Source organism: Helicoverpa armigera, chromosome 6 (assembly GCF_030705265.1).
Source record: "Helicoverpa armigera isolate CAAS_96S chromosome 6, ASM3070526v1, whole genome shotgun sequence".
Taxonomy (NCBI): Eukaryota; Metazoa; Arthropoda; class Insecta; order Lepidoptera; family Noctuidae; genus Helicoverpa; species Helicoverpa armigera.
Window position 1 is genome coordinate 5,120,918 of NC_087125.1, and position 14,992 is coordinate 5,135,909.

General features: G+C 37.1%; 2 protein-coding genes across 2 annotated transcripts in view; both read right to left on the reverse strand.

The window, feature by feature from the left end:
* LOC110376967 (nucleolar complex protein 2 homolog) overlaps nucleotides 1–14,992 on the reverse strand; it is a 182,754-nt gene that overhangs the window by 37,472 nt on the left and 130,290 nt on the right. The window lies entirely within an intron of this gene.
* The window catches only part of LOC110376940 (ubiquitin-conjugating enzyme E2Q-like protein CG4502), a 28,597-nt gene continuing 13,735 nt past the window's right edge, over nucleotides 131–14,992 (reverse strand). The window contains exons 2-6 of the mRNA XM_021335594.3: nucleotides 10,036–10,693; nucleotides 3,415–3,610; nucleotides 1,867–2,068; nucleotides 1,536–1,780; nucleotides 131–1,277 (exon numbers count right to left, since the gene is read on the reverse strand). Coding sequence (XP_021191269.2) covers nucleotides 1,545–1,780; nucleotides 1,867–2,068; nucleotides 3,415–3,610; nucleotides 10,036–10,166 — 765 coding nt within the window. The 5' untranslated portion in view covers nucleotides 10,167–10,693 and the 3' untranslated portion in view covers nucleotides 131–1,277; nucleotides 1,536–1,544. The remainder of the gene's footprint in view (nucleotides 1,278–1,535; nucleotides 1,781–1,866; nucleotides 2,069–3,414; nucleotides 3,611–10,035; nucleotides 10,694–14,992) is intronic.

A 14,992-nucleotide genomic window follows, 5' to 3' on the forward strand; every position in this document is an offset into this window, starting at 1 on the left:
TTAATTTTAGCTTGTAATAATTTTTGCATTTTTATGTGTGTATTTAAAGGACATGTCTGATCTCAAACATTATAATAATGAGATGCTAATTCACAGAAGGGTTGCTTATGAATTAAATTAAATACAAACATCATTTGAGCAGGTATTTATTATTACACCTATAACATTGTACATATAGTCAAAGTATAATTTACACATATTTGCGCTGAATGAAGTTTACATAAAAATAAAACATCTTTGGTTCACCACACAAATTAACAACATCAATTTTCTATTTATTTTTTTCCTAATTTACATTAATTTTACCACAAGCCTTTCATTTCACAATTTAAAATTATTAATATACTAGTTTGAGCATTTCACTACTCATGAAATAGCTGCAAAGGTACTACTACAGACTTTACACAAAGCATGCAGAGCCTAGACTGTTTCATTAGGTGTTATTACAATAAAAGTACACTTATATATTTTCAGGTATTGTATAGGTAATTACAAAGAATAGATCAAAGATGAAATGACAAACTACCATACTTTAGAATCATTTTGGTGGATTTTTTTTAAAACCTACAAATCTCTAATATTATCAAAATGATTAAATGACTTTGGGACGGAAACATTTCCTTTAAAAACATCAATATGTTGATCTGCAAAATATTTTGTTTTCAATTTATATTTAAGATTTATAGTTCGAGCACTTATAGAATCGAATATTTTAAAATTTTTAATAAATGGGAATATTCGAAAAAATTGAGCGTTACAATGTAGGCGATGAGCATTCGAGTTTGGCACAACATAATAAGTTACACACATAGACGGAAAATGCATGAAGATACCACATTTATTTGTCTAAAGACCATTTAAATCCATCGTTGCTTGTAACGGCTCCTCCCTCGGCATTCCACGGCTGCACTACTATTGGTGGCTCCATGATCTGTAGGCTGCGACTTTCCAGAATGAGTTGCGTAATCACTCGCGAATCGAAGAATGTTTGCATATTGAAGGTGCTTGTGTATCCAATATAACATGCACTTTGTGACATTGTTGTGTTCCTATATAAACTTCCGGTCAGAAGACTTAATTGCATCGCCCCCATTTCTCCATAGACATACATTGAATGTAATTTCTATAATTCCAACTTTCCACTGATCTTAGACAAGATGATATAGACTAATTACACAGAGCAGAGCATTATCAAAATTTGCACTAGTTACGACTAAAATTGTTCTTGAAAAATAACTAAAGGAGATCCTTTCTGCATTACAGTTGATCGGCACACCCTGTAAAAGAATACGTTTATTTCAATGCACTTATCTTACAAGTGATACTTGTAATAAAACGTTCCTCTTATAAATGTATTCGTTCAGTTATCCTAAGGGTCCTTCAATCTACCGGCGTTGTCATCTAAATTGATAAATGATGCTCTTACGAAATGTAACTCGTGGCCGGTCCTCGCGACCCATTTATATTTAGGTCAATGTTACGAACAACTGGAAATCGTGAACTATAGGTTCCAGAAAATAAATAAGGGAGTTTACCTAAGCAACTCAACCATCGGAGAGTGCCGGCGTGACCCAACCGTATTTGTCATGTGTTTTGACGACGGAGCGGAATGCTTCCTCGGCGCGGCGGCGCGTGAACTCGCAGGAGGGCCTGGGCGGCGCCCGCGCCACGCGGCCCTGTCCCTTCACCACGGATGCCGCGAACTGCATCACCACAGCTTCTACCGTATACGCAGACGCCCAGCCGCGCGGAGTCAGCAGTTCCATACAAATCGCACCACCTTTAACGATAAATAAAACAACATTAACGCATGATCGTACCACACTGGGAAGTATGAGAGGCCATGTTAGTTTGCTCTATATTTACCTTCCATGACGAAACCCTTCTCTATCCTGGGTTCGATAACCCTCATGAAAGGCGGCGCGAAGGGGAAGTTTTCTGGGAATATCAGATGTAATAGTATGTGAGGAATGTGTAGTTCACGGAGGTCACTCGCGAGGTCGCTCTCCGGGTCTATCTGGTGGAGCCGCACGTGCCACTCGAATAGATTGTCGTTTACTAGTTCCACCTGCAAACAAAACATATCGTCAGAGCCTGCACACTGATAAATACAATAAAATATAAAATATTCATGGGGCCTTGTTCAGATGTCTTTTTTTTTTGGAAAAACCTTAAAGTTTTCGGCGAACGTGAACAAGGAAAAACCGTTAAAATGTTGAAATAGAACTTTTGCGCAATGAGAGTAGTACCTACAGTTTGTTCATTTTACACACTCAACTTTCTTCTCACGAAATGAACGTAGGTACCTAGGGGAGATGTTTCTAAAACGGGTACCCTTCCTAAAACGGGCAGGCTTTGCCATTCGTATATTATAGGTCTTAGTGTGAACCTGTGAGCGTAGAGCGGTGCACTACCACCCCGCCGATCACGGTCAGTTGGCTCGCGCGCCTAGAACGAGCGTTTTCGAGATTAGATGTAAAAAAAGTTTTTTGCAGAGTTTATTAAAAAATATCGGATTATGCTAGTGCTGACTACTCAAATATGGTGCAAGATACGGTTTTCGCAGTTTTGTATTATCATTTTGCATGTTATATACTTATTAATTGTGAATACTTAGTGGTCTCCTTGTTTACTATTTTAAGGTTAAGGTAGTTGAAATTTAAAACGTGCTTTTGGGCAAAACGGGTAGGGGCATAACGGGTGACTACCCGATTTGAAATAAGGGGCCACTTCCTCAATTGATACCACAGAAAGCTAATCGAAGACAAAGGAAGCCACAGAGAGCTGAATAAGTACAGGAACAGCGTGAAAAAGAAATTAGAATATGTTTTCTCTGATTTTTAACAAAATTATCTGCTGGTAGGATTATAATTTCAAATGTAACATTTAATAAAGTTAAAAAGTGATCTAGACTGATCAAAATAAGAAAACTGTTTAACATAATTAAGGACACTAATTAACGATAAAGATTTCCTGGATAACAGGAGGCTAAGATACGTTTTCTAATTCATTTATCACATATATTCGTTCATTACCTGCTTTGCCCAAAGGCGCTACCCGTTTTAGGACCCCCCCGAGGGCAAAGCGGGTATTTTGAAGGGGTTTATTTTTTTGATTTTTTTTCTGAATTTTGAAGAAGATTACTAAGACTATCTTATGTTTTCCAAAGTTTATTATATAAACAACCCTATGAGTACAAATACAAGTCGCATGTAATGTTCTTGGTTATTTTATTTAACATCTTCCCTTAGCTTACCCGTTTTGGGAACATCTCCCCTACCTACTGACACACAAAGTGACATAATATCCCTGTTGACTTTTTACTTTAGCACTTTTTTATTGAGACATTCAGAACCGCTTTCAACAGATATTAAGTATATCAAAGGGATATATTTAAATAGCAATTCATCTCACCGTAAATACAGGATCAGGCCGGCTGTTCTGTATCCGCTGGATTTCTTTTAATTCTTTCATGAGCCTGCGCGTGCGCACAGCCGCTGCCCGCTCGCGCACCTCATTGGCTCCTCCTGCCTTCTTCTTGACAAGAGTTGTGGCCGATGGACTGGCTGGCAAACTCGCCGCTGCCGCTTCTGCTGGACTTACGCCATCTCTGGAAAGGCCAAATAAAAAAAAACTAGGTCAGGCGGTTGAGGCAATGATCTATATGAAATAATAATATTTTTGGCACCTATTAGAAAAACAGCTCTTAATTTAATAGTTAATTAGTATCCAGTGTTTTCAAGTAGATCAGTAGGGGGACCAGTAGACGATCAATGAACTCGTTGGGCAACTAGTTCAGAGATGCGAAGGTGTTCTTCAGTAAACAAGTCGTGATTGTGGTCACGAGTATCCTGCATCGAATACTCTTCAGTTTATTTATATCATTGACCTACATGTGTACATTCATATGTATTCTTTACATGATTATGTTAAGTATGTAGGTTAGTTATAGATATGGACTTAGGCGGGAGTCTGCGAGTTAACTCACTGGTAAATCAATAGGCTCTGTCAGACTTGAATCTTGGAACTTAACATTGTTACAAAACTAAGATACTTCCTATATACATAAGCTACATTGGATATTCTACAAAAATGCAATGTTGAAATGCAGCAATTTCGCAGCTGGTAGATAAGTATAGTAGACATAGCAAGTGCATGCATAGTGCCAGTGTTGAACATGCGTGTCATGTCATTGTGTTATGTTTGGTTAATGAAGCAGAGTTTACACTTAGGTTCAATTTCACAAGTGACAAAATTTGGCACAATCGCAGGAAGTTTAGTTATAAATAAAATATAATCTTGGTGACCATTGCTATGATGTGCATACAGGTAGGTACGTCCACAGTTAAACCTCTGTGAAGTATGTTATCTTCTAATTATAAACACCCGGTATTTGGCAATAAATTCACAGCCTTGGGTAATGACCGCCATATAGTGTGATAAATGTCGTATAAAATTGCCAAGAAACTGCATCAATGACTTCTATACTAAATAACAAAGCGTGCAGTAGCCAACTGACTGATTTGTAAGGGCTATCCGTGACATTAGTAGATATTTGGTCGTTACAACTTGTTACAACTAGATGCTTCCACTGTTTATAACTAAAAAATAGAGACGTTTTAGCCTGTAAGTACCTAGCTACTTAGCTAGTTATATTCCATTGAACAGGTGTACACACACGTTAAAATCAAAATGATTTAGCAATCATAACCACGCACAAACAAATCATAGCGTAAGACCTTTATGTTTCTTGGAAAACAACAAAGAGCTACGGGAATCATGCAAATTGAATTCATTGAATGCCCTAGTTAGTTAGTATGCGAACCAGTAAGGTATTCTCGCTGCGAATACGATCGTGTACGGAATGCCGTCTGTCCGCAGTTCTCACAACGGACGCTGTCAATGAGTCAGGTACGCCGAACACCACAAGACCACGTCTTGTAAATAAACATTATTTGATCATTACTGTTTTAAATAAAGTAAAAATATATAATGTACTTAAGATAAAATCTTATTTTTAAAGCATTCAATTGACTGTTTGCTCTCTTCTGGCATTTCATTATTTTGCTCTACCTACTTGTATTTTATACTAATGAGTTTTTCTTAGACAGTCATCATTAATCATTAGCCGGATGCTATTAATTTCACTTTACAACCTATTTAATACTTGCCAAAAAGGTTACCTACTTCGTCATGACAGTCTTAGTTTAGCTAATTATATTTTTTGTGGAAGTAATTTAATTTCAAAAGCAACAAAACAGTGAATGGTTATAAACGAAACTGGGGCGACCGCATACCATTACTGATTTTGATTAATCACCGTGGTTTAAGTACACTCGACTGTCGAGTGTATGTGTTATTACATTGTGTTCCAATAATAATGATTAAAATACCACCCTTTGGTTTTGGATTGACTCCAATGGAGTAGCCGGTAAAGTTCCTCGGACAGGTCAATGACTTCCAGGAGATTTATGCAAATTACTGCACAGATTACGTAAACAACTTCCAGACAAACGATAAGCTGTGGTACTCCGGTTCTAAAAATAGTTTGTTTTGTGCGTAATTATTTGCAACGACATTAAAGTGTGTTATTATAACAATTTATGTTCATTTAATTAATGCACTACCTAAGCGTGCGCTTTTTAAATTAAGTCCATTAGGAAAGTATCTTGGTATCTATAGTTAAATATGTTATATTAGTTGTAGTCACATTATTATCTTTAAGAGTAAACTCTACCCATTGTTTGTTACGGACTCAATCATGAATTCCTAAAACGTTGGTGGGTAAAAAATTTACTATGAAAATCTTTTTGGTGTACAAACATGAACGAGTGATAAACCCAGTGCACGAAAGTTCATTTCAAACTACCTACAATAGCTGCTATTGAACTAAGGTTAGAGATAGCTGCGTTGACCTTGCACAACAAACTTTCATTAATAATTTATACAAATCGATAGAACCAGACGTCATAACATATAAATGGTTCAACGAAATTTTTTATAAAGTTGGACGTATTTATAGATAAGAAAGTGAAGTTGCTGCGTATGGCACCTCTACTAGCGACTAGCTCCCGTTTGTCTGGTTTTAAGATTATGGCTTTACCTACACTCATATAGATATCTATTCATAGCTTAGTCTGTCTACTTTTTTATTACTTTAACTTACACAAGACCAAAGGTCTTTTTTATGGTGTTAAAAAAGCGTTTGACCGAGTCGCAATACTTTTATTGATAAATATGACGTAGCTTTCACATGAATATTCATAAGAATAATAATGTTTTGCAAATTGTATCAGTTACTTTATGCGCAATTGCAATATTTTAATACTTTTGTGAGGCAATTTCGTCCGACCAGATTAGTCACAAAATGTCTTCACCAAGGGTCAGTCATAGGTCCAACCCAAGTTTAATATATTGGCAGATACGAAAATTACGTATCAATTCAATGATTCAGATTATTACAAGTGAGATCATTTAGGGACACGAGTTTTGGATAGTTGCGTAAAGTCCAGAATTTACAACATACCCAGGTATGTGGGAACTTGCTTGGTAATTTAAACCTAGAACAAAGAGGTATAGGTTATAGTAAGCCTCAAGTGTCATGTATAACTTCAACATCAACACATTACTAGGTGGGCTCATTACAAATTCATAATAGGTAATGCAATATGCGGCTCTGGTGACCTAAAGCAATACTTTGTAGGAACTCGTGTTACACAATGTGAAAAGAATTAGGTATCCGCTTGGAAAACTCGAGAATCATCAGAAGGTAGAAATGTAGAAATACCTCTAGAACTTAATGTATTCTTACAAGAATATAAATTCCTCAGCGTGTAGGTGGCTTTGCAAGACTTGTAATTTTGTAATCCAAAGTGCATGACATCGTTCTAAGGATATTCTGCAGGCATAACAAAGGTTTTATTAAATGACAAAGATGGCTAAAGGAGAGGGAAATTGGTAGTTTTTTATATAAGTAACTCTTTAAATGTTACTGTTAAGCTTAGATACCTCACGCCTGCTTAAATACTCAGCTCTAGAGTGTAATTTTCAGAACTTTACTTAGTTGTACCTAAATGAGTGCAAGCGTGTGCATGAAATTATATAAAGGCTCGATAGAATACATAATATTTTTTTTTGTCAATGACCTCTTTTTTGTTAAATTTGTTGTAAACTGGATAACCCATTTTATAAGACTTTTCCGCCATACCATAATTTCCAGATTTGCTGTGATTGTGAGTCAGCTTGAACGTCATCATATACACGTTATTGCTCATTTCCGCAGTCATTTAAATGTTATTTAATTCACCATTCATAATCGAACATAATTAGCGAAGACTAATTAATGGTTGTAAAGTATGAAGTGAATGCTTTGAAGACGTATTTTCGCACATTTATAGGCATTGGACGTCATCGGCAGAATTGATTAGAGAAACGGGTAATAAACTTACAATATAAGCTGTTGTTAGATCTTTTGTCTAGAGATTGTAATTTTTTTGTAACTTGTGATATCTTATACCAGGTTCATGATGTGAAGAAAGTGGTTTGTGTTTACTAGTAGGTGTGCTGCAGTATTGATTACTTACAGCTAAACATAAAATGCCTCTTGATTAATGATTTAAACTAAATGGTCAGAGGCGCTTGTTAAGTCATCGTCTGATTACGTTGACCTATTAATATCGGCTTCTATCTAATCAGATGACACGCACCTAATGGATCGTTCGTGTTTTGTTTATTCTTCCATCACTGTTTATTTTTGTGTGTCATAATTAACAATGGTTGGATAAACAGTCGGAGCGTTGCCGTTGCGTGTGGCCTTTTGCTTGGGACTTCTTTGTTGCGATATTCCGCATTGATACGTCAGTCATTGTAGTTGTATAGCGTCGATAACGGGTACAATATACTTGCGGTGTCCGTGAGCTTCTGTATGTAAACAATGCCTTTGTTGGTCGGCCATTGGAGACGAGATATGACGTAGAATCGGATTCGCACTTCCAAGAGGTGCCCGTATAATCATCTATTGTTACTTGAATGAAACTGAAATTGAAATAGGCTCGCTGGTTCTTCTATTTCAGCGCTTGTCAGAAATGTGTTAAAGATCGTTTTCCGTCGTTTGAATGTTTGGTGCGTTACTAACAATGGCCTCGTTTAACATATCTTTGAAGTCGAAGGTAGAAATCTAACAAATATTATGATGGGTATTATAATTGACCTTCGCCTCTATATACAGACCTTCATACCTTTCAAACATTTATCGAACAAGTGCAGCTTGCCAAGTTTATGCGGCATTGATTTGTATTATATTTGTTTTAACATTTGGTCGTCAGTCAAGCGTGTACATAGATACATACCTAGTTAGTAATGACCTTAACTGAATGTGTAACTAACGCTTGCGTGTTTCAATTTATGCCTTGATCTTAAAATACCGTATAATTTATAGGAACCTTATAACCGATTCTTCTGGACTTAGTTTGTATTCATATCTCTCTAAATGATTTATAACATACTTACTTGTGCCAGTATTTACTAAATTATCTACAGTAAAGTACGTAAGTAGGTCAGCGGATCTTATCTAAACATGGGTACTATTTTTGTTTAAAGCTTTCTGAACCTAATTCGATTTATCATCGTAAAAGTTTTTAGCGTATTAAATGAGGTTTAGTAAACTTTCAGTTTTTCTTTCGTCATTTTAAGATTTTCGTTGTTTTGACGGTATCGCAATTTGTGTTTTATGCCACATGTGCCTTAGAATCGCCTCATTTATCAAAATTCACTTTTTCCATATCCACATCATTATCATTTATACTTTCTATTACTGATTTTGTCGTTCTTTCTTTCTTGACTGTAACTTTGTTTTTCACATTTGCTTAATCAGAAAAATGTTCTCTAAATACTGTGATCCACTCCACTCACACACCACTCAGCGCTGTGGCTCCCACTTCCATTAATTTCTTGTTCTACATTTCCTCGTAACACCACATCCCTCTTAACATTCCAATATCCGTCTTGCGCCATTCATTCAACTCTTTTGTTGCTTCAATACAATCGTGGTGTAAACTTTGATAGATTCTAGTTACAGAATTACGACTAAGTACCTACCTAGTTATGTTTTGTTGTTTGCATCACATAGTACATTCCATTGAAGAGATAATGAATCTTCTTTATCAGATAGGCTCATTATTGATAGTATCGTAACGTAGGTAATACCGAATATTAGTAGGTAGGTATATGTCTGTGTACGTAGTTGGAAGTAGTACCTACACCTTAACTCCAAAAACTAATCATGATCCTAAATATCTTGACGTAATAAATCAAACAAACTTCTTTGAAATTTCAGTACCTCTACACCGCCGAGGTTTTTTGAATAATTCTAAAGATTAATAATTTGAACTTAACTGAATTCAACGTGTAGGTGTAGTTCTGGACTGAATTCAATGCTTATGTTTTTGTAGAAACCATCGCTGATTCATTATTAAACTTAATTAATACTACAAATAATTATGGCATTATTAGTTTGTACCTATAAGCGAAATCGATGGATGTCTGTATTTACGTAGGTACACTACGTGTATCTAACCACATTATATTAGTCTAGCGCCAAAATCACGCATGTAATCAAACGTTGTTTACAAATAGGCAATTAGGTTTGTTTGAGCGTATGATTATGCAAATAGAGAAGATATTGTTTTCCTGAACGCATAACAAGCATGTAACTGTTGTTCTTCTAATTATGATGTGGTAATGCATGCTCGATGTGATAGACGTGATAGCCTTGTGTCGCCGGCGCTGGGGAGCGCTGCGTGAATGACTACGTGACCGGCCGTCACTCACTCTGTGTTATCAAACATCTACTGCAGACTGATGTTACAACAGCCCGCAACGTCCGTTGCCATTGGTGTCGCTGACTCATTTGCACATTGTATGTTGTTTATATATTCTTCACTTTCGAAAGTTCTACAGATTTCGATTGCTTTGTATTTAAAAGTTAATATTATCTAACAAAAACCGTATGTAAACCTATGTGCATGTAGTAGGTACCTGTGTCGTCGAAGCAGACCCCGCCGCGCTGGTGAGCCGCTCGGTCCTGCGCCATCATTGTCCAGCTTCTCCGGAGAGCGGAACAGCTTGCGGAATGCGGCCGCCACCTTCTCCTTTGACCGGGACGTCATATTGCACTAATATATTAAACTGCACTTCCTATACCTGCACTTAACTCTTCAAAACGATTATTCAACTTTCACACGATGTTTATTTTATATCAGTGCGCCTGTCGCACGTCTACGCGGCATGTCACGAAAACGTCAAAATGTTTTATTCGAATGTAGAGTCAATCTATGCAGGCGGTAATGGTTCAATTATTTGATGTAACATCACTCGAGGAGTCTCGCACGACGAGGGTCCGTGATGTGCGGCGTCTGCAGCACTGCACGTGCGACTACGCCGAGAGCGCCGATGAAATCGAAACTTGGCACGTTGGAGGAGGTCGGTTATCGCACCTCGGCGGATGCGTAGTGGAGCGCGCGCATGTGTGTCACAGTGCGTCCGCGCATGCCCCGCACGACCGCCGGCCGACGCTGCGCAGCGACAATGACCGCACCGCCAGCTGTGCCGGTGCAACACTTCTGTAGTTGCCAAAGTTCGCTGATGCAGTCACCACACCTTTAATTCCTCAAAAGCTCGTCATCGCTTTGTTTCACTGTAAAAGGAAAAAGAGTTGAGAATCTTGTGTGTGGAAATTATTGGTTAGTACAAATAATTTATGTGCAGGGAAAACGATAGGTAGATAAGTAAATGGATGGAGGAATAAAAGGTACCTAGGTAAGTATTTAGGTAACCTAGATATTTACCTAATTGATAGGTATTTGCTTAAACGCTTTCATATCATGTAAGCTCAGGAAACGGTAAAATGATCAAATGAACTTATGGCACACCTATTGATATTTCTACTCATGTTACATTTCTACATCTTCCCTCTACCTATTAGATGTGAAGCTTTTCCCAATTACCTAATACCTATGACCCAACCACGGAGTTCTGTTACTCGTGTAAAATTGCAGAAAATGACATCATGAAATGAATTATAAATTCACGGTAAATTGGAATGAGCACACCACAAAATTCCTCGTAATCTACATTAATTTAACAATAATCACGAGGGAAAACCGCAACTGCAGATATCGCGTCCCTAGCATCAATGTGAAATAATTTTCCCCGGTGTAGGTAACCCATAAAATTAAAATTAACTACGTTGACTTAGAGGTTGTCCTTTGCATTTTACTCGTCAAGCTTTTATAGATCTTTTTACGAAGGGTCATAGCTATGGCTGATTCATAGTGTCTCCCAATTCAATGCCACATTAATCTTCACTCAACAGCAGTAACAAGTTAATCTCATTTAAATTAACGTAACTAATTGCTTAAGTCTTCTCCTCTATACATAAATAGAATGCATCGCAATTTATTTGTTTTCATTTTGAACTTTCAATAAATCGGAAAAGCCATTCGTCTATATCGACCTGAAAATGTTCAATTTATCATTTGCCGTACTGTTTCGGATTGTAGGTCGCGTTTTACTGTTGATTTTATATTAAGGTATAATATAATACCTAGTCTTTGGCCGATCTCTCAGACGTAAAATAAGTAGATGAAATATTTATGTTGCTAACTAATTCAGAAATAAATTGGTCATGAAAAGTATGTATCTGGAATTCGTAATGTGTATTCTGTAGCATGTTTCTAGACTATCGTGTCCTCGGGCTGACCTTGGCACTGGGGAAAGGACGTCCAATAACCAGAGCCTACGAAGTTATTGGCAAGTTGCCCGATATGATTATGTCCCGCAGGACTAAGGCTCATTGAGGAGGCGGCAAATAAATTCACCCGATCAATATCTTCACTCGGCGCACTCAAAATACATGACAGATTTTAGAATGCTTACTATTTTGTATTTTCATCCTTCATAAAACCTTTGAGTAGAAAAAATCGTTATACGGCAAGTTATTCATAGCATCACATCATCACAATAAACCCTTTCAACAAATTGAAAGAAGCTTCATCCATCATTATAGCACAGGAATAATACTGCGTTAGTATAATGGAAACCACTCTACTATGTCAAAATTAGATTGTGTGTAGTCTTTGAACTCGCACCATAATTAGATCTTATCATCACTTTCATTTGCTACCACCCACAGTACAAGAGAGCTCTAATAATGGAAATCCTAAAATAAAATCTGATAAATAGATCTATAAGGTGTTGGCGCGTAAACGTCGTGCGCTGAAGGCGTCGTGCGATGTAAGAGTAGGTCTGAATCTGTTACCTGTGAGAATCCTTCAACAATCTGGAATTTCTTTGTTTATTTTGGACTCCACTGATACACCTAACGTAATGGGAAATACCGAGAGGCCGTCCAGCTTTTTACAAACAGCTACAGTATTTTGCTAAGGCAAAATTAAAAAAAAACCCCAAAAACATTAATCAGTATGTGAGTGCCTTTGTCTATCAGTAGGACAATTAATACGCATTTTATTGTAACTAAAGTACTCGTATCAACTTTCCTGATATCGTTATTCAGCACCCATATTGAAGAAACCGCATTATTGTACTAAGTAAGCTATAGCACGGCATAACTATTTTATTTTATCTTTGTCTTGAATATAAGCTCATCTAGTGACATTGTGCACTCAGCTAATTTAATAATGGTACTTATGACATACACCAAGTACATACGAGTAAATATATCCACACAATATTAGATTATAAAACCATGCCTGGAAAGAGTCAGCTGAATGCTTCAGACCTTGTTTTATTAATAAGAATAGCATTATATCCTTGAATTCCTTCGACTTCGATGGGAATAGAAAACTGGAAGGGGCACTTACAGTCCAACACTCCAGGAGTGGCTTGCTTGACTGGTTTATTCATCAGATAAAGGACTAGAGTATGCTGCTGTATCATATATCTTGAGAAAACTAAAGTAGAATTACATACTTTTAGTGCAATGTTAAACGAGTGATGCAAGTCCGTTATAAATCTCACTTGCGATGAAAGTTTTTAGAGCTTTCGTTTATTTTATATGCATAACTGGTATTTTGTTTTATACCTAGGTATCTACATACATACATACAAGATATCATTTAAAAATTAAGACGGCAGTATTTATGACGTAACTGCAAAACATGCAATGAATGCGGTAGCGATTGAGCCGAGAAAACTAGTTATCAAAGCAGTTTCGGATAAATGTTTAGAATGTATTATTATGACGTACCTACTCGTACTACTTATGTAAATCAACATGAACCCAAACGGGTAGCCGTTTCCAACAATATAACCAATCATCATTTGCCTAGCCTTTTCCCATCTATGTTGAAGTTTGTTTCCAGAGTTTCCTTGAGGGGTTTCCAGTCTAAGCGGATGCAGCTGAGTGTGCTTAAACGTTGTGTGTATTTACCAACATATCCAATGTCAGGACGTTAGATCCAAGTACTGGGAATATTTTTACCCTAATAGATAGGTACCCGCCTATCACTAGTAACCACAAGGCAAGTATGAGCAGCCCTACCAAGTTTCAATAAAAACGTTGGTTGGGAAGTTTTCTCAAGCGTGAGACTTTAGGTTGTACGAATGTTTCTTCTATCTTAGTTTCCCCTTGTGTTTTGTCTATTGAACTTATAGCAGAAGTTCTTGTTTCCCTCCGGAACCCTAATAAGTATTTATATTGCTTTGCTACAAATACATCCTAACGTTACTTGTTACTGAAGTAGTTTCAGTAAGTTTGACTAAACAATAAAATATTAAAATCATTAAGAGATATTAGAACTTTTGGAGAGATATTAGATACTTAACACAAAGATAATATGTTGCCGCCTGCGGCTCATGAAGTTGTTCCAACTTACTTGTTGGTCATAATAAGCTATCGCTAATTTATAGGATGACTTTGGAAATGGTTTAATTAGGTACATTGCACTAAATAGTTGAAGGAACCTCATTGAAGCTCGTAAACATTGTTGAAATAATAAAGCGAGGGTTATTGCTCGTAGAGACGGGCTACGCAAATTCCTAATGGCCCGAAACATTCCAAGAGATTGTTTATTGTGATGCTGACGGCCATTGTAGTAAGCCCATATACATCGTCCCTACATTTGTGGACACCGTAATTAATGAAAACTTGTTTGCAACGTCACTGTACTTTACTGATACAATTCATAAAGTTTATTGAAATGTCAAGCTTATTCCTGTTGTGTGCAGTGGAAATGATTGCGTGCGTCCGATGAACTTGCATCCTGAATCAAGTTTTAAATATCTCCTTGACATTAAGTTAAGGTTAAGCGATAAAATTGTAAATGAACCTCCAATATTTTAAAACATTTTCAATTCTTGAAAACTATGAATAGTTTCATTTAAATGTGATCAGGTCGTCTAGGTAGGTATTTGGTAGGTATTAAACTTTCAGGAACACAACTAACAGGAATTGAAATCCTAGAAAGGTAGTCAAGTAGTCGTTCCATATCGAGTACTTACTAAATGTCAAAGGTCTTTCAATAACTAGTTATGGGACAAGCAATTAATACGAATTCATTAACAGAACCCCGATAACAGCACTACGTTCAAGAGACGCGAGGGTAGTTAGGGGTGGCGTGCGGGGTGAGGGGGGGGACAAGCGGCGACCTCCGCCTCCGCAAATGACGTCAGACCAGACCCCTAACGCGCACATAGGGCGCAGATGAATTCAGATAGCTATGTTTTTGAAGATAACAAGTTGAATAAAACAGCAGTTCTGTGTTGTGCCTACAATGACATAGGAACTAAGGAGACTCTATACTTCTATAGTCGTCAGCTAATTATCGAGGATGTCAAACAAAGCAGGATGCAGACTGTTCTTTGATAAATAGCCATAAAAACGTTACGAACTATGGTGTTATAGGAAATACTTTGATGAAAATAACCTGTACTGTTGCGTAAGCTAGGTAATGGAAATGTTATGTGCGACATTTTA